The sequence below is a fragment of the Panthera tigris genome, chromosome B4 (assembly GCF_018350195.1).
Source record: "Panthera tigris isolate Pti1 chromosome B4, P.tigris_Pti1_mat1.1, whole genome shotgun sequence".
Taxonomy (NCBI): domain Eukaryota; kingdom Metazoa; phylum Chordata; class Mammalia; order Carnivora; family Felidae; genus Panthera; species Panthera tigris.
The window spans coordinates 121,137,715-121,165,021 of NC_056666.1; the positions used below are offsets into that span (position 1 = coordinate 121,137,715).

At 41.3% G+C, this 27,307-nt stretch overlaps 1 protein-coding gene across 7 annotated transcripts in view; it reads left to right on the forward strand.

The window, feature by feature from the left end:
* DRAM1 (DNA damage regulated autophagy modulator 1) overlaps nucleotides 1–27,307 on the forward strand; it is a 65,857-nt gene that overhangs the window by 22,122 nt on the left and 16,428 nt on the right. For 3 of the 7 annotated variants that reach the window (XM_042993026.1, XM_042993025.1, XM_042993027.1), the window contains exons 4-7: nucleotides 4,551–4,728; nucleotides 8,951–9,009; nucleotides 13,019–13,111; nucleotides 13,695–13,896. In XM_042993026.1, the coding sequence (XP_042848960.1) occupies nucleotides 4,551–4,728; nucleotides 8,951–9,009; nucleotides 13,019–13,111; nucleotides 13,695–13,739 (375 nt within the window). In that variant the 3' untranslated portion in view covers nucleotides 13,740–13,896. Of the gene's footprint in view, nucleotides 1–4,550; nucleotides 4,729–8,950; nucleotides 9,010–13,018; nucleotides 13,112–13,694; nucleotides 13,897–15,730; nucleotides 16,002–24,929; nucleotides 25,219–27,307 lie in introns of those variants that run through there. The other 4 variants (XM_042993023.1, XM_042993030.1, XM_042993028.1 and 1 more) reach the window with 3 other exon arrangements.

Here is a 27,307-nt window from a genome sequence, read left to right on the forward strand (position 1 = left end):
GAGACTCTTGCTTTATATTTTATGCTTGTATGCGTTTGGTTTTTCATGACAATTTTTTTTAAATTTTTTAAGTTTATTTATTTTGAGAGAGACAGAGACAGCGTGAGCAGGGAGGGCAGAGAGAGGGAGAGAGAATCCCAAGCAGGTTCTATGCCCCCACGGCATAGCCCCACATGGGACCCAAACTCACAAAACCATGAGATCATGACCTGAGCTGAAACCAAGAGTCAGACGCTTAACCACCTGAGCCACTCAGGTGCCCCTTTTCATGACGACATTTATTGAAAATTTCCTATATGATAGAATTTATGAAAACATCCAGTACTCCTATCATGCTAGTAATGACCTCAGAATACAGGTAGTAGCATTTTCCTCATTTGCCAGTGGAGAAATGGAGGCCCAGAGGGGTTAATACTTGCCCAGGATTGTCTGAGCACCGAAAGGCAGAAGTGCACTTTGAATTGAAGCAGTCTGTCTAGAGCCTGTGGGAAAGAGTTAACTCCATTGCCAGAATGGGTAAATCTCTGAGAGTGAAAGCATGTACACAATTCACATCCCTAGTACCAGAAAGCATGATGGGAAGCAAAATTAAAATGGGGGGGTGAAGGGAAGATTTGGAATGATATAATCGTTAGTAGATTGTTGGATATGAATTATTCGGTGGGGAATAGTAGGCACTAGATGATATCCTATCGCTTTATTCTCCAAATAACTCATGGTATAAACACCATAGCCATCAAGTTTTAAACCAGAAAGGCAGACTTTAGAAAGAAAACTTAGATGTCAGATAATTGAACTTGTGGTTCTCTTTAGGGTTTCTATGAAGTGATTACATCTTCACAAAAACCAGAAATAGAATCTTAAGCTTTCCTGAGAGCAGAGTGTTTGCCTTGTCATTGTTCCCATAAATATATCTTTACAACTTCCTTGTTTTATATCCTGTAATTCATTTTCAGCATGCCAACCTGAGCTGTTCCTTCCAGAGGAATTGGAGGTGTGCGGGCAGGAGAGCACTGGCTATCTCTGGGGGATTTGCTTGCGTAGGAGTAAATTGTATTCATCACAAGTTCCCAAAGCTCTCTGTCCTGAGCTGGTAGGCAGAATAGCAACTTTTTGGTGTGTCCTCACCAATCTCTCTCAATGCTTTACTTTCCTTCCAGAAATTTCCTTTTTGGAAAAGTTGTTTTCCAAGGTTTAACCCTTTCAACTTTCTAGTTTTCTCTATTTTTACTATCTTTTATTGTTTTAAATGTTTATTTATTTATTGTAAATGTTAACTCATTTTTTGAGAGAGAGACAGAGTGTGAGTAAGGGACGGGCAGAGAGAGAGGGAGACTCAGAATCCAAAGCAGGCTCCAGACTCTGAGCTGTCAGCACAGAGCTTGACATGGGGCTCGAACTCACAAACTGTGAGATGATGACCTGAGCCGAAGTCAGACACTTAACCAACTGAGCCACCCGGGCTCACCTCTATTTTTTACTTTTTTAAATTAATAAGAGAGTTTCAAAAAAGAGGTCCAAAAAGGGTGCTGGGTTTTTATTTTAGCCTCTATCCACAATTCATGCCTCATCTGAGAATCATTTTGCTTCTAAAAGATCTTTGATGCGAGAGTGTGTACTCCACAGTGGAAAAAAGCACATCCCACATACGACCCCTGCAGAGTCAAGGACCTTTTGACCCAGTAATGTCAAGGTTAATGTGGGGGTTTTTGAGGGCCCATGAAGTTTGCAGATTAAGATCCTAAAGGATGTGTTGAATTGGCCAGGGTTTAAGAAGCGAATTCCCTGATAGTGTAATTGGAGGAAACAGAGTATTTAAGTTCAGGATGTTGATTTACTTAGCAAAAAAGAAAGTAGACAGTGGAAAACATCAGGATTCTCAGAAGATTATTCCTTTAAAGGACTCATTAGCAGTGGACATCTTGCCTTTTGTTTTCCCTTGTCCTAATGTGCCTAACATTCAAGGGGGGGAGGAGAGGATCTGTTTGTCTTCATTCTTTTATTATTATTATATTTTGGTTTAATATTGTTTTTTCCCCAGATTTACTGAGGTATCATTGACATATAACCTTGTATTAGTCTAAGGTGTATAACATAGTGATTTGATATATGTATATATTGCAAAATGATCACTATAAGTTCATCAACATACATTGCCTCACATAGTTACAATTTTTTTCTTGTGATGACAACTCTTAAGATTTACTCTTTTAGCAAAAAAAAAAAAAAAAAAAAAAAAAAAAAAAAAAAAAAAAGATTTACTCTCTTAGCAACTTTCGAATATACAGTACAGCACTGTTAACTATGCTCACCACGCTGTACATGACATCCTCAGGCCCTATATCTGGAATTTTCTATGTTTTGACCCCCTTTTCTCCACCTCCACCCCCCCATCTCTGGCAACCATCAATCTGTTTTCTGTATCAAAGAGTTCAGTTTTTAACTTTTTTAAGATTCCACATATAAGTGAGATCACACAGTATTTGTCTTTCTCTGTCTGACTTATTTCACTTAGCATAATACCCTCAGTATCCACCCATGTTGTCATAAATGGCAATACTTCTTTCTTTTTTATGGCTTAATAGTAATTGGTGTGTGTGTATCACATTTTAATTATCCATTCATCCATTGAGGGACACTTAAGTTGTTTCTATGTTTCACCTATTGTAAATAGTGCTGCTATGAACATGAGCGTGCAGTTATCTATTCAAGAGAGTGATTTCATTTTCTTTGAATTATTGTTATTTTTCATTGTAGTAAAATAATTGGCCATCTAAACCATTTTTAAGTGTACAGTTCAGTGATTTTTTTTTAATTCTTAAAGTACTTAAATGTCTACAAATTTTTTAAAGGGCATAGAATGTATTTTACTTTCTATATATAACTTTCCTAAATCTGTATGCCATGCTAGGTATCCTAGGAATACAAAATCCATACCTAATAAATGAGTAATTGATAGGCCATGTTGCAAAATGTCAGTGCAGCCATATTTTATTATAACATAAATCAAGTTGTGGATTTTCCCCTATATTCCAAGGTTTGATACCAGGAAATAAATTTCCCTAGCAAATAAATTTGAAAGTGGTTTTTCTTTTTTTTTTTTCCTTAAAAAAATTTTTTTTTAATGTTTGTTTTTGAGACAGAGCATGAGCAAAGGGAGGGATAGAAAGAGAGGGAGACACAGAATCTGAAGCAGGCTCCAGGCTCTGAGCTGTCAGCACAGAGCCCGATGTGGGGCTTGAACTCACAAACTGCGAGATCATGACCTGAGCCGAAGTCAGACGCTTAACTGACTGAGCCACCCAGGCACCCCTGGTTTTTCTTTTTTTAATCTTCTTTTCCCATGTGGAGAATAAAGATTTGATATCAGTTTATTTTTGAACAGATGAAGAACACCGTGGTTCTGGGGAAGCCTGGGTGACCCAGGTCAAAGAAAAGTCTGGGAGGGACAGGGTGTGGACAGTGGGGCCAGCAGGAGTCTGGGGCCCAAACCAGGCCCTCTTGGACAATACTTTCACTTCCCCCTTTGCAAAGCTCACATCTTCAAGTTCAACCAGAGACTCTGTTGTTCAATCCAATGTCATAGTTATACCATAATTGTGCCCATTGCACAATTAAAAGGAGCCTAAAGTGAGCTCCTTGAATGGTCTATCATGAGCATGTTGGGGATCAATACCAGACTCTTTGCCTAGATTGGATGTAAGGGTGCCTTCTGGTTGAATTGGCTGGTTAGAGGATGTAGGGGTAGGGCCTTGACTTGAACCTACCTTGGCATGGCAAGGGCAGTGTCTTTACTTAGATTTGCATGTGCATGTGGGGAGAGACAAAGAGACTATTGCGGAGCAGGGAGCCTGAAAACCCGAAGCCACCCTTGGTACCTTCACGGAACCAGTTACATGCTGTTAAATGAAATTCATCATATAATTTTCACTGCAAACCTGCAAGGCAGAAATTATTATGCCTATTTTACAGATACAGAGACTGAGGTTATAAAAAAATTTTTTTTAACGTTTTATTTATTTTTGAGACAGAGACAGAGCATGAACGGGGGAGGGGCAGAGAGAGAGGGAGACACAGAATCGGAAGCAGGCTCCAGGCTCTGAGCCATCCGCCCAGAGCCTGACGCGGGGCTCGAACTCACGGACCGCGAGATCGTGACCTGAGCTGAAGTCGGCCGCTTAACCGACTGAGCCACCCAGGCACCCCGAGACTGAGGTTATAAACTAAGGTCACAGAACCCAGTGGCAGAGTTGAAATTTTTTTATCCAGTTCTGCCAGACTCCAGAGCCCACCATATTCAACTCTCCCCCCCTCGAAGGCAGATATCACTTTGTCCCTGTCCAGCATGCCCACGTTTGCTGTGGAACAACTAAGGGCATTTACTGCAGGGTCTGGAAGGCTTTTCTCTTGGTAGTCTTCTGCAGGCAGTCACACTTTCCAAGGAGTGGTGGGTTCATCTGTGGCTTTGAGTGGACCAGCGTGGGTGGGTGCGTGGGCCTACTGCATGCGGACTCACGTGGAGTAACACCTGTTTGTGACTCTCTCTCCAGGAGTTAGCTGTCCCCCTGGTCCATGACGGCGGTGCCCTCTTGGCTTTTGTCTGTGGTGTGGTCTACACACTCCTGCAGTCCGTCATCTCTTACAAATCGTGTCCCCAGTGGAACAGCCTCTCCACATGCCACGTGCGGATGGCCATCTCTGCCGTTTCCTGTGCAGCTGTGGTCCCCAGTATCCTTTTGCACATTTGTCAGTGTCTTCGAAAGCTTAACCCTTCTCCCTCGCCCCCAAAAAAGTATGAAAAAAAAGGAAAAATTAACAGCCCCGTTTCCACATGCTTCAGAAGAACAACTGGCGGAAAAGTGTAAATCATTAAGAAAATATTTCCACATTGTGTTGTTATTTCAAAAGAATCTTTGTGGGGAACGGTGTGCAGGGAGAATGGCAACATGTCCAAACACTTTAGTCTGTTTCCTTTCCTCCCAACAGGGAAAATTTCATAAGCCATGTGAAAATATTTATTTTTCTTTGTAGTGCTTGGTCAAAGACACCAAATATTGATATTGTACTTAAAGTAATAGCCCTGTGAAGTCCCAAGGGGCTGTACTCTGCCCTCACCCTGCACATAGGTGATTCATTAGATGGTCTGACTTACTCATCCATGTTAAGAGGTTTTAGAAAGCTCTCTATCATTTATTTCTAAATCACTCGAAATACATTTAGCCTTCTCTTGTTATCACTGATGCCAGTTTCAAAATGAAATCTCATTCCATTTTCGTATTCCACAATGTGAAAAGAAAATCTGAATTTTTATGCTTATGCATTCTGATTTAGAGGGAATGAGAGCTTGATCTTTCTCTCTTTCTTTCTAGAGCTATTTAACAGAAAAAAAAAAAAAGCTGTGTCTTTAAGAGGTGGAAAATTCCCCATCTTTCAAAATACTGTCTGCAGTCCTATCAGAGAAAACTGCAGAGGCATCAAAAAATGTTGATTCCTGTCAGATTGTAGAAAAATAGAAAACTATTTAATTAGTGGAAACTTTGTTAGTCTGGATTGAGTTGTATAAAGTGGGCAAGCTTGAGTAAAAATGCACCATGTGCTTCTAAATATTAAGCTCTGTGATTCTCCTTTAAAATCGAAGCTATACAAAATGTACAGTCTAAGTATGATTTTGGGTTTCGTTTTGTTTTGTTCATCTTAGGGAAGGAAATTTTCGATTACAAAATTTCTAAGTACAGAGGAAGCATATCCTAGTGTTGAGAAATTTAAACAAAATACAGACCCTTGTTCCAGAGATGGTTCCTTTTCAATTCTTTGTTCTATTTATGGATTGAAGACACTCATGTTTGTCTTCAAATATAACTACTTTTAGCTTGTGTTAGTTGTAAAGTATATAGAAGTGTTTGTAGTGTTAAAACCAAAGTTCCTTCCTTGCTTCCAACTTTTGAGACACATCTCTAGATGGTAAAATTAGAGAGAATTTTAGCAGAATAAGGCTTTCAGCCATCAGAGTTTCACACACAAATAGTTCCCATTTTTAGGCAGCTCCAATGAGCCATGCCAAGGGACAGCTTTCCCACAGAAACAGATCATGTCCCTGTATTAAATGAACTTGAATGAATTCATCCATATGAAGAGTTCTTTTGTCTTAAACATTAGCAAGGTATTTATATTTCTTTACAAAGATTTCAAAGCATCTTTGAAATGCCCTTGTCTCTCCTTACTACAGTATTTCTGTGAAACACCATCATTTGACTACTGAAGAAACTGAAACAGAGAGTGAGGCTGGTTGCTAGGATCTTGCTTCTAAGCCCTTCCTGTGAGACTATCCATCTTGCACCTGGCTTCTAAAGCTTTCAAAACCTTCACAAAATCACTAACAGCATAAAGCCCAGGTTCCTTTTCTTGAGACCCATAATTTGACACCTCATTTTACATTGTTTCTTCTGGACTTGCCTGCTTTCTGTTCTCAGCTTTCACCCATTCTCTTCTACCTGGATGGATTATCTTCCTCCACCTTGTTTTCTAGAGCCTAGCTGTCCAGTATGGTAGCCACTAGCTACACGAGGCTACTGAGCGCTTGAAATGTGGCTGGTCCACATGGAAATGTGCAGTAAGTGTAAAAACCACACTGATTTCAAAGATTTAAGAAGAAAGAAAAGGAGAATATAAAATACGTCACATTACTTCTTTATATTATTGCATGTTGAAATGATACCATTTTTGATATATTGAGTTAGATAAAATATATTATTAAAATTAATTTCGTTTGGTTTTATTTATGTATTAAGATTTATTTTTATTTATTTTTTAATTTTTTTATTTTGGAGAGAGTGCATCCTCAAGTGGGGGAGGGGCAGGGGGAGAGAATAGGAGAATTTTTTTTTTTAACTTCATTTTTTATTTTTTAAAATTTACATCCAAATTAGTTAGCATATAGTGAAGCAATGATTTCAGGAGTAGATTCCTTAATTCCCCTTACCCATTTAGCCCATCCTCCCCTCCCACAACCCCTCCAGTAACCCTCTTTTTGTTCCCCATATTTAAGAGTCTCTTCTGTTTTGTTCCCCTCCCTGTTTTTATATTATTTTTGTTTCCCTTCCCTTATGTTCATCTGTTTTGTCTCTTAAAGTCCTCATATGAGTGAAGTCATATGATTTTTGTCTTTCTCTGACTAATTTCACTTAGCATAATACCCTCCAGTTCCATCCAGTTGCAAATGGCAAGATTTCATTCTTTTTGATTGCCGAGTAATACTCCATTGTGTGTGTATATATATATATATATATATATATATATATATATACCACATTTTCTTTATACCACATTTTCTTTATCCGAGAATGGGAGAATCTTAAGCAGGTTCCACACTCAGCACGGAATCCAACGTGGGGTTCAATCCCATGATCCTGGGATTATGACCTGAGCCAAAATCAAGAGTCGGATGTTCAACCTACAGCCACCCAGACGCCCCTAAGATTTTATTTTTAAGTAATCTCTACACCCAACAGGGGGCTTGATCTCACAACCCCGAGATCAAGAGTCACATGCTCTACTGACTGAGCCAGCCAGACACCCCCTCATTTGGTTCTTTTTAGTTTTGTTGTTGTTGTTGTTTGTTTGTTTGTTTTTTACTGTGGCTACTATGGTAGAATATTTTAAATTACGCATGTGGCTGGCATTAATTTCTGGGGTGACGCTGCTCTAGAGAGCTCCTCAAGCCTCAACTCAGATTAGGCTCAACTCAGTGAAGCCTTTCCTGACCCCTCACACCCCATTCCACTCTGAACTCATCGTTTTCCCTCCTAGTCATCACTGTGCCCTGTTCTTTTCTGTCTTAATGCAGCACATTCCCTGGGCTTCGTCCGACAAGGCTGTGATGTTTCCAAGAGCTGACACCAAGTTTGTTTTTCCAGAGTTTTCTCTGTCTCCCCCTTCTTCCCCACCAGCATGGTACCTGATGCACAGAAGATAGGACTCAAGAACAAAGAATTAAGAGATTTTTAAACTATTAGAAACAGATATGGTAATGACATGATCAGAGAATCTTCTATGCTTTCTACTCCTTTTATTTTGAGAAACCGAGAAGTGTTAAGAATTGCAAAATATTGGGGGGTGGGGAGGGCAGGGAGAGGAGATGCTGACTCTGTATTCAGAGGAAGTTCTAAACTTGGCATTGACTCTAAGCTTTGAATTCGTCTGTTTGCAAAAGCATTTTAAGAGCATCTCATCTCTAGCCTTCCCTTTTGCCTTCTAAGCTCCATCAGAATGGCTGTCCCCGCCTTTGTGCAGACAGTCAACGGAGGCTCTGGCCTCAGTCCTGGGCACTGTTTGACTGGCCTCTCAGGGTATCTCCTAAGGTCAGAGGTAGGACATTATCTCTTTGATTTGTACACCCTTTAGGCCAGGAAGGAAGGGCTCTGCTTATACCCGATTACTTGATGGGAAAAGTCTGTTTTTTAAAGACAGGAGTTTGAATCTTTACCTTGTTTTTGTAGATGAACCTTGGTAGTTTGTGGTGCTTTTGTACCTTGAAATGTTAATCTTCCCTTAAAGCTGTTGTCTTGAAAATAGTATTTTAGGGAAAGAGTATTTTTATTCAATACTTTTATTTAGGGAAAGTAGTATTTTAGGGGAAGAGTATTCAAAAAGAACCCATCTGGATGGCTGTGTCAGTCATTTTGACAAAATTTAAAAAGCAGAGTGGGGCATAATGTAGCCACAAATTAAAATTTTACTATACGTAACTGAAAAGGTATTGCTAAGGAATGACTGTATTTCCATCACAGTCTAATTTAAGGGTTGAGATTATAAGAAGCTGATATAACTGGTTTGATTACAGAAATGTTGGTATTAATATTTTGACCCTGTGTGATGATTATTAGCAGAATAGTCTTAACATTCAAAGACCTGGTTTTTTTCTGGACTTTCCTTAACAATCTCCTTTTTTTAGTGATCGCCTGTGCTTCACTAATTTCTATAACCAAGCTGGAATGGAATCCAAAAGAAAAGGTAAAATTTAACTCAGTATGATTGTTGAACGTGGTTCCTGGGATTATTTTCAAAATTTTGAATTCCTAATTGAATTTCCTAATCAAAAGAGGTAGGGCAGGGGGTCAGTATGAATTAAGGTGTATGGAGGGCAGAAGAAGCAGAGAATGTTAAGCAGAGAGGATGAGATCAGCTCCAGCATGGAGAGTAGTTTGTTTCATGATGGAGTGGAAAATAAATGTGGTCAGGGCTATATTTGCAGGAGGGGAGTTAACGCAAAGTTTTTGAATAGGCAAGTACGTGGAAAGAAGATTAGCAGGGAGGTATTAGTCAGAAGCAACCCTGGGATGAATGGATGAGGAGAGAGCCCGGAGTTAAGGTGGCAGGAAGAAGGCAGTTCTCTAGCTTTCAAATCAAGATTTGCCTAGGGGACTCAGCAGCACTCATTGTCAGGGAAATGAAAATCAAAACCACAATGAGATATCACCTCATTCTGACACCTGTCAGAATGGCTAAAATAAAAAAACACACGAAACAAATGTTGAGGAGGATGTGAAAAGAAAGGGACCCTCATGCACTGTTGGTGGGAATGCAAACTGGTGCAGCCACTGTGGAAAGCACGATGGAGGTTCCTCAAAAAGTTAAAAATAGAAGTACCATATGATCCAGTAATCATGCTACTGGGTATTTACCCAAAAAATACAAAAATTCTAATTCAAAAGGATAGATGCACCCCTATGTTTACTACATTATTTACAATAGCTAAATTATGGAAGTGGTCCAAATACCCATTGGTAAATAAATGGATAAAGAAGATGTGGAATATATACACAATGAAATATTACTCAGCCATGAAAAGAATGAAATCTTTCTATTTACAACAACATGGATGGAGCCAGAGAGTATATACTAAGTGAAGTAAGTCAGAGAAAGACAAATACCATATGACTTCCCTCATATGTGGCATTTAAAAAACAAATGAGCAAAGGGAAAAAAGAGAGAGACAAACCAAGAAACAGACTTTTAACTATAGAGGATAAACAGATGATTAGCAGAGGGGAGGTGGGTAGAGGAATGGATGAAATAGGTGAAGGGGATTAAGAGTACACTAATCATGATGAGGACTGAATAATATATGGAAATGTTGAATCATTACATTGTACACCTGAGATTAATATAACACTATATATTAACCATACAGAAATGAAAATTTAAACTTTTAAAAATGGAATGAAAAGAGGGGCATCTGGGTGGCTCACTTAATTGGTTAAGCATCTGACTCTTGATTTCAGCTGACAGTTGTGAGACCAAGCCCCACGTAGGGCTCTATGCTGACAGCTCTGGAGTCTGCTTGGGATTCTCTTTTCCTCTCTCTCCGCCCCTCTCCTGCTCATGTGCGTGCGCGCGCGCACACACACACACACACACACACACTCTCTCTCTCTCTCCCTCTCTCTCTCTCAAAATAAATAAATAAAGTAAAAAAAAAAGGAAATAAAAAAATTAGCCTAGGGTGGAAGTAATATGGGGAAATATTTAATGGGTAGTGGCAAGTGACAAATGAGAATAGAAGGACATGAATCAAAGAAGACTTCCAAGTGTTATCTTGGGGAAAGCAAAGAATCTGTCCCCATAAACAGAGAGAAATAGGGTCCTGAACAGGAATAAATGATTCCATGGCCGGGGGCAGGCGGGGACTGGGTGGTTTGGTTTTAGAATTGTTGAATCTGAGGCTGTAGTGAAACATTAAAGAGAAATGTCCAGTTATTGTGAGGGAATAGACTGGGGGGGGGGTGGGCAACTGGGAACCATCAGGGAACAGGGTAGAGGGACTGGTAATTTCCAGCCCAAATGTCAGAACACCTGGAATTGAAGGTTTGGAGTTGAGATGGACTCATGCCATTGGCTACTCATAGTGGTGGCTCATCTAGATGCCACATAGGGAACGAATGATGCCCAGGAGAGGAGAGTTAGTGGGAGAATGGCAGTTTGTTTTTCAAGGACCAGGGGAGTTACCAATGTTTTTCAAAAGACAGTTTCAGTAAAATGTTGGTATCAGAAGCCAATTGCAGGAGGTTAAAGAAATGGTGAGAGGGATGGTTCATTCATTCATCAGTCTAGTGTTTGGAGGTGTGAGGAAAGGGAGAAATAAGATGGTGGCTAGAGGGCCAGTGGGATCAGTGGATTTTCCACAACAGAGGACTGGGTCATGTGAGGAAGCCTGCAAGAGACAACAGAGAGACTGAAGATGGGGAGGAAAAGAATGATCCAGACACAAGTTTTAAGAAAGTCCCTTCTGAAAGCCAGACCTCACAGCCAAGCAGCTTCAGGTGTATTTTTACCATTCAGCCACTGGGGGGAGGCATTTCACCACAAATCAAACAAACCAGCTGCTGGGAAGGATTCATCAGAGTATATATATCCCCCAGGCAGTTGAAAATTGTTTTTTATTTCGACTTCTATCTTAAAAATATGAAAAGTACCACATTTTTGTTCACTCCATAAATTACCATGCTATGCTTGTGTTGCTTTCTGTTCCCAATATCAAGGAATGCACACAAAACCCTTTGCATTAATTCACTGAATGGGATAATCACTTAGGTACTTCCCTAGACTTCTGTGGAGAGCTTGGGAACTTTATAGCACATTCCTGTGCATTGACTTACTTGGTAGGGAGTGTAAGAATTATAAAATCATTGTCTCATTTTATTTTATTATTTTTTAAAAATTTCTTTTTAATGCTTACTGCTTACTTATTTTTGAGAGACAGATGGAGCCTGAGTGGGGGAGGGGCAGAGAGAGAGGGAGACAGAATCTGAAGCAGGCTCCAGGCTCTGAGCTGTCAGCACAGAGCCCAATGTGGGGCTCGAATTTGTGGGCTTCAGTATTATGACCTGAGCTGAAATTGGATGCTTAACCAACTGAGCCACCCAGGCACCCTTATAATATCATTGTCTCATTCAAAAAAAAAAAAGTTTATTTATTTTGAGAGTTGGTGGCGGGGGACAGAGGAGGGTCAGAGAGAGCAAGAGAGAGAGAATCCCAAGCAGGCTATGAAGCACTGTCAGCACAGAGCCCGACATGGAGCTAGAACTCCCGAATCGTGAGATCATGGCCTGAGCCGAAGTCAGACGCTTGACGGACTGAGCCACCCAGGTGCCCCTAAAAATGCTTTTAAAGTAATTTACCGCATTTAAAAATCAGGAGAGATCACATACACAAACACACAAACACAGGCTTTCTTCTGAATCTCTCAAAGCAACACTGGAGTCACAGTTTCCTATTTGAGGAAAACGGAATTGAGCCGATGAGGAGTGGGCTCTCAGTCTTCCCTCTCTTTTTGCAATCATCAGTTCCATTTATTTTTATTAATTCTCTGGCCCACATAGGAGAAACCCCCAATTAAAGCCTTCCATTCTTTCATCCCTGCCCCCAATAAGATAGTTAACGTGTAGATGTCTCATTAGCCTGCACTTTGTGGCTGTGTTTACCTTACAGTGTTAAGCAGAATTAGGTTCTAAACGGACATTTTGTATAGTAACAGGAAATATAACACCAAGTGGTGACAGCCAGTCTCCTCCAGGTGCGAGAGCTCATTCTGTTTTAACAAGGGCCCAAAGGCTGACTAGATAGATGTTTTTAGGCATGCCTTTGAACTTCGGGATTCCTTAGCAGTGGGAGAGCAAGTCATGCCTTGAATGGAAAGTTCTTTCTTCCCTTGAGTCCAAATGTGTTTCTCAGCCATTTTGTGGCCCTTATTCTGCCTTTTGAATTGTACAGACTAGGTCATAAAACCAGAGTGTACGAGAGCCCCAAGAACTTTTGGGATAATTGCATTCACATTCTCATTGGGCAGGTGCCCTCACTGGGCAGGTGTTCATCTCCCTGGCCTTTCACTGCCTTTTCTCAAGGGGTTGATTTATGCTCATCAGACAAGGTTTTCATTTGGTCTGACCAGCGTTGTATTTCAATACATACAGTATGGTGAAGGTATTTAGGCTAAATTCTGTTTCTTTATTGTTGCTATTAGGATTATATATATCACGTAGTGAGTGCAATCTGTGAATGGACAGTGGCCTTTGGTTTTATTTTCTACTTCCTAACATTCATCCACGATTTCCAGGTAGGTATTTACCAGTTCAAATGTTATAAATTGCTGACAATTAGGATTAGGAGAAATCCATAGAACATTTCTTACACTAAAAAAATAAAAATTTAAAAATTTAAAAAAATTAAGAAAGCACTATCTGTCTTTTTACCCTTATGTGTTTGAAAAACATGTAAATATTAAGGAAAGCATCTTTAACAGCTCTCCCAACAATGAAATTCTCATATGTCCTCTGCCACTAGATGCCTATAGTCAGATATCCTGGTTATTAGCTTTTTGAAGGCCTCATTTACTAGTTCCGAATAATAGGAAATATGTCCATTTAATAAACAAAAATTTGTTGTGGAAAATGTTCCCAAGGTAGAGAGAAGGTAGGACCTTATCAGGTTTGACAACAGGGAAGATCTTACATTTTGAAACAAGTGAATTCTTAGCTGAAAGGATATAGAAGAAAGCCAAGAAAACTCTTTAAGACCCAACTCGAACTCTGCAGAAACCATAGTGAGGTCATCTCCGAAGGGGTGGGGCAAAGCTGTTGGGAGTCCATAGCTGGCACCAATGTACCTCCTTTGAAGCCCTTTTCTTCTGTCTTTAATAGAGTGTCACCCTAAGGATATCCACGGAAATCAATGATGATATTTGAAGAAAGAAGAATTATATGTCACTCAGTGAAAGTCGCAGGCAATTTCTGGAAGTGGTACAGAGGAGGGTCTTAATGCTGCCCTGTGTGGAACGCATCTGCAGTACGTCCGGGACTTGAATTTCGTTAAGAATTCCCGATAGTTGTACTATTTCCAAAGGTATGTTTTCATAGTGAGTGTAGAGCATTTGTGACATCGTAGCAATGTTTTTATAATTTTCTAAGTAGACACTTTTTTGTATTAACAAATTCATTACAGAGAAGATAAGTTGTTACAGAAAATGGACAGCTCTTGTTTTTGCACAGATTCTGTTTTGTTTTCTTTGTGTGTGATTGGTGCAAATACACTAAATAAGGAATTCACTAAGAAGTAAAATCAGGGCATATTCATTTAAAATTTTTATTTTTAGAGCATGAACTGTCTAATTTTATATCACGAGAACACTTAACAAAATTTGATTTATAATGATCGCAATGATTTAGTTAACAAATTAACACTATCAAGGATACTCTGATTTTTATGTGAACTAAGCAAAATGCTTCTGCTGAAAGGCCTTACTATCTCTATGCACATTAACTCTAAGTGAACACAGAAGACCTCAGGTTTTAAATTCCGTCCCCCATGGGCCTCCCTGCCCACAGAGCCACAGTGTTTACCCTTGCTGCTGACTGGCATGCCATAGTGGGCCTAATTCCAGGTGGGATGAATTCAGCAAGGCAGATTAGAAAAACCTTAGAACAACCAGAAAATGGAAACAAGCACCTGACAAGAAAGCCTCGTTGGATTCTGGATCGTTGTCCTTGCTGGATGAGCAAGGATGGAAAGTATCTCAGGGACCGTTTGTGGAAGAGATGGATTGTGGGAAGACCTTTGGTTAATACGAACCCTCCACAAAAGCCAAGCTATGAAAAGCATCAAAAAGGCCATTTGTAAAACCACCCTTTGTTGTAACTGGCATAAATTGATATATAGTCTGACTCAGAAGCTGAAACTCACCTCTCGAATTTATTTCATGGCAGTAAACCTGTGGAAGAGAATGTAGGTCTGAGAGAGGAGACGGGAGAAGGTAGAGGGTGCAGTTTATTTGATCCTTCTTTTTATGCCTGTAGCTGGATGTTTGCATACCTCACGAACTGTGAACCTGGTCCTTTGTTAAGACCGACACGACCTACACACTCCACCTTCTCACCCAGATCACAAATGACAAATGAAAAGCAAATCATTCCAGAACAAGAAGCGGGCCTTGACATGTTAAGGCTTAGGTTTGAAAACTGAAGAGAAGGCCTTCCTTCAAAGACCCTCCAGACCACAAACCTCCATCAGGCCAAGTGGGTCCAGACCTTGAGTTCATTTGCCAGGGCCAGAACTTGGACAGCCTGGGAGGGAATCCGGGAGCGGTGAACACATCATGGCTCTTCAATAAATACCGAGTGAATGAAGCAGTCGGCCACCTCAGCAACAACAAACTGTGTTGCCTGTATTCAGCAGTGAGAACCTGATAACCATGTCTGAGTCTGTTACAACTTGTCGTGATGCTGTGGGTCCCCATAGTAACACTGGAACTGAAAGACTGACTGAAGCTCTGGCAAGCATTCATTATCTTGAAGATACATTCCTGTGCCGTGAAACCTGTAGGAGAATGAGTCCTCAGCTGGGACTCACTTTGAACAGACTTTTCTTATCTGCACTTCTCATGATGCATTATTATTCTTCATGTCCATATCTCTCCGTGAGATAGATTGGCAGAGTATGTGCCTTGATCTTTATCTTTGTAAATCAGGCGTTTACCAGGGTGCCTCCTGGTACACAGCAGGTGCTCAATAAATACTCATGAATGCATGAATGAATGAGTGAACAAGTGAAGGAATGACTAGGGGTATTTGTAGTGCTGCATAGTGAGATTTACACTGGTTTACTAGTTAAGTGATAAACAAATGGTCTGTATCACTCAGTAATGTTGACTGTTTTGCTTTGTGTACTGTAAACATTTCAGTTGTTTGGGCTTCACGACCCTATGCCAACTCTCTTCAACCTGGACAGTTACCACCAAAATTGTTACATGGGATAGACAAAACGGTACACCTGGCTTGCCAAACTGAGAACGCCAAAAATCACTCCAGACAATCACATTCTGCTGGTTCCCTGAAACCCCTAAAGCTGGTCTCATCCACATTTATGGTATTATTTCTAATTTCCATGACTTTGCATTTCCTTGGCCCTCTTGGCTGAAAGAGTAGAATAAAATGAAATATTTCTTTATTTTAGTAATTTGTGTTTCTGTTCAGTTATAACATGTTGACTAGGTACTACCATGAAGTGTGTGTATCCAGGGAACAATTCTAGCTCCACTTGGACTCTATAGAGGTAGAATTTAAACTCTATGTTTTCTTAATTCTTACAGCTTTGCATGTGGGCACAGTGGTTCATCTTTGTAGAGACTCAAACAGTATCAGAAGTTCTTATCAGTCTGGACTCTTAGAGTTGATGGTGCCAGAAATCCAACTCAAATTTGTTGAGGAAGAAAGGGGCATCTGTTGACTCAAGTGACTGAGAAGTCCATGGGTACAGCTGGCTTTAGGGATGGCTGGTCTGAAAGTGGCACCAGAACTCCATTTCTTCTCTCCCTCTTGCAGCTCTGCTTTTTCTCTCTATTGACATCATTCTCAGGCAGGTTTTCCTCTGGTGGAAGTGAGATGGCTTCTAGAAGCTCCAGGCCTACAACCTGTCCAGCAGAAAGAGAAGACTTCTCAATAGTTCCATCAAAAGCCTGGGAGTTAAAGCTCATTATCTCTGACTGGCTGGCTTGGGTCACATGCCCATGCCCAGCTCAGGGAAGTATGATGCTCTGATTAGTCAGCCTTGAGTCACCTGTCCACCTCCGGACAGGTCAACTCTGTCTGAGATGCTGGGCTGATGGTGGGTGAAAGTTGTTTTTCAGAAGAAAGGAACGGGAAATGGATCTGGGACAGACACAAAGCAGTAGATTCCGTCATGGAATTAAAGCTTTCCCCCAAAACCCCACACCAGATGTCTTGGGTGGTACCACACGACAACTTGTTTCCAAGTAAAGCAAATTATACTCACTGACAACCTTTTCAGGTTAAAAAAAAAAGTAAACATCAGCCACTTAGGTAATAAACAGGCTTTCAGTTAACTTCAAAGTTATATATTTTCAAGCTTTTTGTGTTTTTATTTCACCCCCATGTGTCTGGTCAGGCAGTCAATTATCACATTTCTCAGAAGAGGAAACTAAGGCAAAGAGAAGCTCATTGATATGCAAGAGGTTCTATGGTGGGATGGCAACAGATCCTGGTCTGGGACCCTTGTTTTCCTGATTTCTGATCAAGTGGGTCTTTTTCTTTCTTCCTTTTTTTTTTTTTTTTTTTTTTTTTTTTTTAAACACTAACGGAGGATTCCACAGAAATTGCATTTCACAAACCAAATTAAGTACATCAGTGTTGTGCCGTGTTTGGGTTTCCTAACATCCCTTGCATGTGGCATTGTCCCATGTTCTCATTCTTTCGCTCAGTTGGAGACATGCTGGTGTGGTGTTTGGGCCCTGGAATGAGGAAGGGGGAGCGGGAGGGAGATAAGTGGCATCCCATTCTCTCCCACTCCCTGATTCTGGCAAGTCAGTAAGCCCAGCCGTCTCCCCACACACATATTCTTGGTCTGGCTCTGAACGCCCGGCATTCTCAAGGCCGGAATGTCATGCATTTGCGTCCTGTCTGTTGCATAAGAGAGCAACCACAGCCTCAAGCCCTGGAGGAGAAGCTTCTGGCTCTCCTTGGTCACCCCCAGGAGACTCATCTTCTAAAGCGAAGGGCAGCAGGATGCCAGACCCGTACTGGGGGGTGGCGGTGACTTCCAAAATCGATGCCCAGAAAATGCTGAACGAGGTACCAACCATCTGCTCTGAAAATTGAGCCAGGGTGCCATCAGACACGTAGTAAGCCCACAGTTAGTCCCTCGGCAGTGAGGAGTGCTCTGTGCCCCACTGTCCCCGAAGCCAGCTCTGCCTCTGAACTCTTCGGTTACAAGAGTTGACAGAGTCTTTTGAACTTCGATAAACTTGATAAGGATTTCTGATGCATAGCCCTGTAAGAGCCCTGACTGACAGGCCTTACCATCCTGGGGTGGAAAGATAATTTCTAGATAAGTGGGGATTCAGCTGCTCCCATTCCCAGCCCTTACTTCCTGAACCATTTGTTATTTAAAAATTTTTGAATCAGTAATAGTATTCAGGGGATTCAAAAATCAAAACAAAATAAAAAGGTATTCTGTGAAAAGCCTTTGTACTCTTCCTTTATCCACACTTACTCAATACACCTCTCTTTGTGCAGATAGCCACTTTTTATGAAAATACAAGCAGAAACACTTTTTAAAATGTTTCCCTTTTAACTTCTGCCCCCAATGTAGCATACTGTACCAACAGCTTTGAGCCTTCCTTTTTTTGACTAAGCAATGGGCCTTGGAGATGCTTCCTTATCAATACAGAGAGCTTCCTTATTTTTTTAGTTGGTTCTGTGTTACACCTGCATTGTATTCCATTATGTGGCTGTGCCATCATTTATTTAACAAGTCCCCTGTTTGATGAGCTATCGTGTGGTTCCCAGACTCCTGCATGACCTTGTACATACATCATTTCATGCATGTGCGAGGAAATCTGTGGGAGAAATTCCCATAAGTGGGACTGCTGGGACAAATGGGAACTGCGTTTGTAATTTGGCAAATATAGTCATCTTGCCTTTAGAACCTTTTTACTTGATCATTTTTTTTGTTGGGAAATCTTTCCAACTATTTTACCCTTCCTTCTAAACTGAGGATGCTGATTGTAAGTTCACCTTTGCAGGGGTGAGTCAGTCATTCATCGACAGGCACAGACGTGGATTCTGGGGTGGATGGTGTGGGACAGAGGCAGGCTGACCGTGTCACTGTTCTTCTACAAACACTCTCCCTCTTTGTTCCCCCTTTTTATTTAAGCACCTAAGGCAGGCAGGGCAAGGCTGTTTGCTCCCCTCTCTGTGGACAGCAGGACTCTCTTCTCTCTCCTCCCCGAAGGCTCCAACTCTTCTCGTTTTCATGGTCAAAAGTGTCTCCATCTCACTTGGGGTTTTCATTGTGATCTTGCACTTTTGTCATTGCCTCTTCTAATCTTGTGCCTTTTCTACCCACTTTCTGGCATCTCTTTGAAGGGCTACTATTCACTTACACTTTCTTCTGAGAATACTTTGCTTTTATAGACCTCAGTCATCAATCACAATATCCCTTTTCCCCTCTCTGGCAGACAGACTCATGACCGAACACCAGGCAGAATTCACAGATCCTTTGGCCCTCCCTGACCCCTTGGCTTGGTGGTCATTGTGGAATGGCCCGAGTGGGTGGGGGATACAGCAATGCAGGAGCCACAAAGAGAGAGAGGAAACTCCAGCTTTGAGAAACTGAAAAAAAAACTTATTTAGAAATAATAGGTTTTAATTTTTCCTAAATGTACCTTTTAAGCTATTTGTTAAATGTTTATTTATTTTGAGAGAGAGAGACAGAGAGAGAGACAGAGAGAGAGAGAGCGTGTGGGTGGAGAAGGGGCAGGGAGAGAGAGAGAGTGAAGGAGAGATAGAGGGAGAGAGACAGAATCCCAAGCAGGCTGCGTGCTGTCAGCGTGGAACCCAACACGGAGCTGGATCCTCTGAACCGTGAGATCATGTTCTGAGCTGAAACTAAGAGTCAGATGCTTAACCAGCCGAGCCACCCAAGCAACCCCCTTTTATGCCATTTAAAATATTTACACGCTTTACTTTTTAAAGTGGTTTAGGTTCGCAGGAAAGCTGGGTGGAAAGTACAGAGCTCCCCCACCCCCCACCACATGCACAGCTCCCCCCACAGCGTCAGAGTTCTCTGAGTCTCTAACAGCAGCAGGAAACCATAACGGTCTCAGGACTTGGGGTCCTGGGTTCCAGGTCTCTTGCCCATCAGAATGATATTGGCACCAGTGATAAGAATGCCTGGAAGACAGACTTCACCTTCGTGAGTGATCCTTTTGCTCAGGGTCAGCCCGGAGGAGCAGGTTCCTGGTACCACCCAAGACATCTGATTTAAGGCGAAGAGTGATGTATTTAGAGCTGGCCAGCAATTTGACAGCTGCTAACATAACCTTTAACACGTGTACTAAAATGAATCCTGAGCTTACTTCAGTCTGTCATTTCCTCTTAATACTTGAAAAGTCACAGTTTTGTTTGAAAGTTCCCTCAAAAGGCTCTCGTGGGTGAATTTACTCTTCCGCTTGACTGCACTTGGAACCCTTAAGAGCCACCTTGAAGTTGAAACCGGGAAAATCCCGGGTTTCTCTGGCCAAGAGAAGAAAAGGTATGTTCTGAGGTTTATTAAATAATTACCTAGTTGTTGACATGTTGGGGGAGAGGGGAAAAAGCTGAGGTGTTGGCAAGTGTGGACAGAGGTTAGTAAGGATCGTGGGTCACGTGGCCTATAAATGAGAGAGAACATTTTCGTGTTCAGGAGATGTGTTGTTCTGACTCAGTTAGTTAAACCTTAGCGTCGTACATCATTATCTGGACTCTAAATGACCATGCTCAAATGTGATCCAGGGCATCCTGAAGATTGTTGGCTGTTGGGAGTAGACACATAGGTGGCTTGAAGGGAAGCAAATGCAGAGAAACAAAACCCAGAATTAATTGGCCATTTTGACTTCCCATCTGCAGTTGGTCTGAGTGGCAGATTAGGGCAGGTTTCCTAACAAATTGCTCTGAGACTAACTCTATTCAGAGCTTCAGGAAGAAATGTCGTTCTCAGTTTGGCGATCCCTTTGATCGGTATTCTCCAAAACTCCAACCATTTGTATGCCTCCTTTGTAATTTTTTCATGCTAGTAAATTACTGCAATTTACTTAACACTTTTCAGTGACTTGCTATATGACTTAACTATTTATATTTTAAGAAGAAACTTCTCTCACTGCTTCTCCTTCTGGCTGCCTAGCTTAGTAAATGGTGTTAACGTCCACTGGGTCACCCAGGGCAGAAACTTGAGAACCGTATCCTAGACTTCTTACTCTGTTCCCTACCCCACCTCATATTCTAATAAGTTTATCTCCTATGTACAGGGTGAACAGATGGTTTAGGCAAACCAGGGTATTTTGGGGGAATGAAAGGGACACTATTGGCAATTGTACCTAGAATAAACCGGATCTGTCTGAAGCAATTGGAATGTCTGATCAACCCATCTCTATGGTCTTGAATTCTCTTTCTCCTATTTCCACCATCACTACCTTGGTGCAGGCCTTCATAATCATTTGCTTAGACTAGTACAGTAGCTCACTATTGTTTCATTGATCTCAGTCTTGGTCCTTTATAACACATTGCACATACGCATATGATATATATAACCCTCTTGAAATCCTTTAGTGACTCCCCATAAATCCCCTAGTATGGTCTGTGAGGTTCTTTACAGATCTGGTTCCTTTTTATTTTTCCAGGCTGTGAGCTCATTAACTTATTCATTTGTCGACATTTATTGAGAGTTACTCTGGGTTGGCACAATGCTAGGCTACGGAATATGACAATAAATAAGATGGGCTCTGGCCCCAAGGTATTTACAGTGGAATGGAGAAACAGCCAAGGGAATACTAGCTACTGTAAAACGTACTATGGAGAAGCACTACACTCTTTGATCTCGTTGCTCTAAGTGCGGTTCGGGGACCAGCAGCATGAACATCACCTGGAAGCTTGATAGCAATGCAGAATTTTAGGGTCCTGCCCCAGACCCACTAAGTCCAAATCTGCATTTTAACAAAATGCCAACATGACTGGAGCGCACGCCGGTTTGCAAAGCCTGGTCTGTGCGACCAGTTGAGGCGCCCGGTTCAGATCCCCAGGGATAATCACGCCTGGAGGGGGACCTGGAGGAGGAGCCAGTTTGCTAAATGGAGGCAAGGTGAGAAAAGACACAGAGTGGAGGGATTCGCCTATGCTGTGGCACAGAGAGGAAGAGAGAATATACTGTTTGGGGGGAGTCACAGATTTTTCAGTGTTTGGGAAACACAGGTTGCAAATGGGAGCCCAGCTAACTCAGAGATACCCTTATTCAAGGGAAAAAGTGATCAATTTTAGCACCTCCATTTCTTCTTTGAGCCCATCTGGAAACAGTGATTTAGAAGAAATACTTTGATTCAGAGAGACAGCAGGATAGAGGTTACCAGGCCTGGAGGGAGAGGAGAATAGGGAGTTACTGTTTAATGGGTAGGGAGTTTCTGTTTGAAGTGATAAAAAAGTTCTGGAAATGGATAGTGGTGATAGTTGCACAACATTGTGAATATACTTTAATGCCACTGAATGATACACCTACAAATGGTGAAAGTGGTGATTTTTTTTTTCTTCCAAAGTTTTACTTAAATTTAAGTTAGTTAACATGCAGTGTGGTATTGGTTTCGGGAGAAGAATTTAGTGACTCATCACATACAATACCCAGTGCTCATCACAACAAATGCCCTCCAGAGTACCCATCACCCATCTAGCCCATCCCTCTACCCACCTCCTCTCCATCAACCCTCAGTTTGTTCTCTATAGTTTTTCTTTTATTTATTTAAATCCAAAAGTGGTGATTTTTGTGTTATGTATATTTTACCACAATTTTTAAAAAAATGAGTACTTTGGAGTCAAAGGAGGCTTAATTTCAAGTTCCAGCCTTGCCAGATCTTGGCAAGTCAGGTAACTTCTTGGAAACTCAACATGTTCATCTATAAAATGGGACGGATGATGGTACCTGCCTCATAGACTTGTCATGAGGATTCATCGGAGCAAGACCTGTAAAGCACTGGGCGCTTGTTGGCTTATCTTTGGGCCCATCCTTAGCACAGGGCCTGGGATAGCCAGAACTCTGCAGTGCAGCTAGAATCATTCCTTCCTCCCCGTTTGACTGAGGAGGTGGTTTTCTACTCTGGCTGCATGTTAGAATCACTCGGAGGGAATCCAGGTGATTCCAGTGTGCAGCCAAGGCTGAGAAACTCTGCAATAGAAGCGGGTCACAAACTTGAGTGTGCATCGGGATCACCTGGAGGGTTTGTTAAAACAACTCCTGGTCCCCATCCCCACAGTTTCAAGGTTAGTAGATGGGGACCAGCCTTTCACTTTATCATCTGCCTAGTGGCTCTTTCCTTTTGTTGGCAGAGTTTGTACCATTCCACTCACTATCTGACCTCTTCCAGGTCCATTACTCTACTCCAGCTTTTCTTGAAAACATTTGCCAATAACTTTTCTCATGTCTCAATATTCCCCAACCTGTCCTGGCTTTAGACACAGTTTACCATGTCTCAAAATTCTCCTCCTCTGAATTCAGAGACATATTCTTTGCATTTTCTTCTTCCCTTCTCCCTCCAAAACTTGGAAGCAGGGATTCCCATGTGACACTCCCATGACCATATTCTTGGGTCCCTATATTTATCCCTTAAAAAGAACACAGTCTTGGAAATGAGACAGACGTGGATTCATATCTTATGCTTGGGCAACTCAAACACTGAGCCTCCTTTTCCTTTCCGGTGAGTTACGGGTAAAGATAACAGTACCTCTATAATACATTCTTGACACAAAACACCCAATTATTAGTTATTACAGTGTGTAAGCTGGGGTGTCTGGGTGGCTCAGTTGGTTAAGCATCCAACTCTTGATTTCAGCTTAAGTCATGATCTCACAGTTTATGAGTTCGAGCCCTGCTTCAGGCTCTATGCTGACAGTGCAGAGCCTGCTTGGGATTCTCTCACTCCCTCTCTCTGCCCCTACCCCCCCTCAAAAATAAATAAGCTATAGTGTGTCACCTTTAAGAACATGGCAAAATCGTGACTTGAAGACAACTCCGAGAGTAGTGGAACTAACCCATGGGGGGATACAGTAAGGGCTTTACCAAACCAGGATTTACCAAGGGGCAGGGGATGGTCCTAACCACAGATTTTCCAGAGGACCTGGGAAGACAGAGAGGTGACAGATGGGATTTGACAAAAGGAATGGCCAAGAGATTCTCTGTGACAACATTAAAATGTGAGCCTATGGGCTGGTCCACGCACAGGAAGGGTGTTATTAATGGTGCTAGCACGGGCTATGGAATGGTCCCAGAGAAAATCCACAAGGGAATTTTAACCCCATCAATGTGGAATTCAGTCCTTTTGCAAGAAACAAGATGATAAAGAACCTGTTACAATTTGCATCATTTATTATAGTTGTGTGCAAAACATGACCACGGGGTGTTACACAGAGCTCTTGTTACAAGATGAGGGCTCTGAGTGCTGTTTCCCGTCGATGATGTTATTCAGCAGGATGGCTCACATGTTGAAATTTGAAACTCTTTGGGTGAAGAATCCCTCTGCAGGCTGTACCAGATGTTGCTTGTGTAGCTCCCCAAGCACAGAAAGATGAGTTAATCCTTGAATTATTCTGAACTTACATCAAACTCAGAGGCTTTGATCCAATGAGCCATGGCAATAAAAAACAAGGCTATCAGAAGAGCTGTGGGTGGTAGTCCTGTCTCTGAGAAAGGAACGGGGCCACTGGCTGACGGCTGCATTCCAAAAGGCCTCCAGATGCAGAGAGCCATGAGCAGAGGGCCTGACTTAGTGTGATGTTGTGAAAATCCTGCACTTGAAACACATGTAGTCATAAACAAAAACTTCCTCACCCTCTAAAGACCCTGCAGAAGTATCACCCCCTCCAACATGCTTCCCCTGGTTCCAGGCTCACTGATCCCACTTACCTTCTTTTATCCTCATCATCCATAACACGTAGCTTGACACTTGGTTGTTCTACAAATACACAGTTTTCTCTCCCCAGTTATATGGTAAGTTCCTAAAGGTCCTAAACCAAATATATATATATATATATATATATATATATATATATATATATAATAATTATTTTGTATTTTTGTATTTCTGAATGCCTAAGACTCTTAAGAGATACCATCGTCATCTTTTCATCCCTAAATCTAGCACAGCACCTGGCAGGTAGCAGATACTCAGTAAGTGAGTAAATAGGTACTTATTAAATGAATGGAATTGATTGACAGCTAAGTTGAGTTGGCAATCAATAAGGGAAGATGTAACAGGCATTTCTTGTTTTGTTTGCCCAGCACCTCACCCCACCCCCTTTCTTCCAGAAGTTTCCTCTCCCTTATCCCCATCTTTGTGGTTCCCACAGGATCTGCTATGTTGTTTCATGACCCCGTGGAGTTTACCTGACTCCAACTGCTTCAGTGAGTCCTTCCCTAGAATTTTTCAACTTGGAACCATGAAGAATGTTAAGATAGCTTTTTTTTCCCCCTTTTCCTGATGACCAAAGCTATGAAACGTACTGTTTGTTGGCGAGCTCTTTGCCCCCATGTTTTTCACCCCATGAAGAAAGCTGATCATTAGCTTGGATGAAGAATGAAACTAATGAAGAGAGTGAATGGACAGACAGAGACAAGAAGAATAAAAAGGAAACCTGACGGTTTTGAGTTCCTGGTTTCAGTTGTTCCCATGCCTCAGGCACATTCCTGTCTCTGGGTTTCACAGAGATCACATTATCCCTTATAATAACCCCCTCTTTTGCTTAAATGAGTTTGAGTTAGGTCTCTCTGTCACTGGTAACCACATAAGTCCTAACTAATACAGAAGTCCCTGCTTTGTGGTAGACACTCCATAAAGAAGAATGGATGAATACAACCTCATTAGGCCAAATTATGATGTTTTACAAGCAGGCATTTTTCAAAACTTCCCATCCTTATTTGTGGCTTTAATACATATCTCTTTGATACCCCTCCTTCTACCAACCGCCCCCAGAGATAGCTCAGTTCTGAATATAGAGGAGGCACATGCTATATACATGGCAGCTAGTTTCTGGTGAGTTGCTTCTTCGTTTTTCATTTTCAATGACAATTTAATCCGTGAGTGCATTTGTTGAGAATCTAAGATGTTTGGGGCTGCACTGCCATCTGTGCATGATGGAAGACATTTGTAACAACTTTCTAAAGTGCACATAGAGTGACGGGTTTTGAACGGCAGCCATGAACTCAACATGAAAGGATGGTCTTCACGAGCAAAGGGAAACAGCCTTTGAATAGCTCCATGGTAGACAAGATGGTACTAGAAACTTACTGGCGTCCACATTTTCTGGACTTCAGATTCAGGCACATGGCCCAGGGCATATGAGGGAATTTATGGGAACAAAGGGACAGCTTGCTTGATGTTGGGTCACCAGCTCAGCAGCTCTGGTCACCATATTTATAGAGCTCATCTTTAGCATCAAACCTTTCTCTAGACAGGCTGGTCTGCTTACCGCCACACAAATGGCCATGTGGGTTTTATCCTTAACATTTTCTCGGAAAACTCCTGGTGCCAGATACCTCTTCCTGCCTTACTTCCTGTCCTTTCATTCATATCAAACCCATCCCCCAAGTGCCTCTGTCCTATCTCCTCCAGAAATGACTGTTCTATCTAATCTGCCACATGTGACATTTTATTCATCCTAAGAATGGCATGTACCATATAACCTCATATCCACACTCCCCTACTCATGAAAAACATCACTAATTGATATGGGTGCTCCTTCCCTCTAAGGCTGGTAGGAACATCAGAATTATCAACATAGAACTTGAGGCAGACAGTACAAGCTCAGTGTGGTTTGTAAGCAGCATGAAACCTAGTTGCTATCTCTGATCCATCCCCTTATATTGTTATTTGAGGTTTTGGGATGTACCTTTGTAAATTTATATTTTAGTTACTATACAGTGCAATATTGGTTTCAGGAGTAGAATTCAGTAATTCATCATTTACATATAATACCCAGTGCTCATCACAACAAGTGCCCTTCTTAATACCCATCACCCATCTAGCCCATCTCCCACCCACCTCCCTCCATCAACCCTCAGTTTGTTCTCTATCACTACAGTCACTTGTGGTTTGTTTCCCTTTCTTCTCTCTCTCCCCATATGTTCATCTGTTTTGGACGTGCTTGTTTTCTTTCTTGCTCCAATATAACAGCAAATATTTATTGAACGCTTATATGTACTGGCATTGTGCTAACCATTTTACATGTATTTTCTAATTCAGTCCTCAAAACAATCCTGTGAAAGTATTAGTATATAATACCCTCAATCCTGTGAAGATAACTGCATTTTATAGGTGGGGAGTCTAAGTGTTATATTTATTTATTAAATTGGTTTTTTATTTTATTTATTTAGTTTTTATTATTTTATTTTTTAATTTACATCCAAATTAGTATATGTTAAATTGATTTTTAAATAAAAATTGTATATATTTACAGTGTACAACATGATTATTTGATACAAACACACACACACATATAATGAAATGGTTACTGCCTTCAAGCTAATTAACATATCTTTTCCTTTCATGGTTACATTTTGTTGTTGTGAGGAGAGCATCTGAAATCTACTCTGTTAGCAAGTTTATAATATTTGTTACAGTATTATTAAATATAGTCACCATGGTGTACATTAGGTTTCTACACTTATTCATCTTACATAACTGAAAATTTGTACCATTTGACCAACATCTTATTTCCTCCACCTCCTG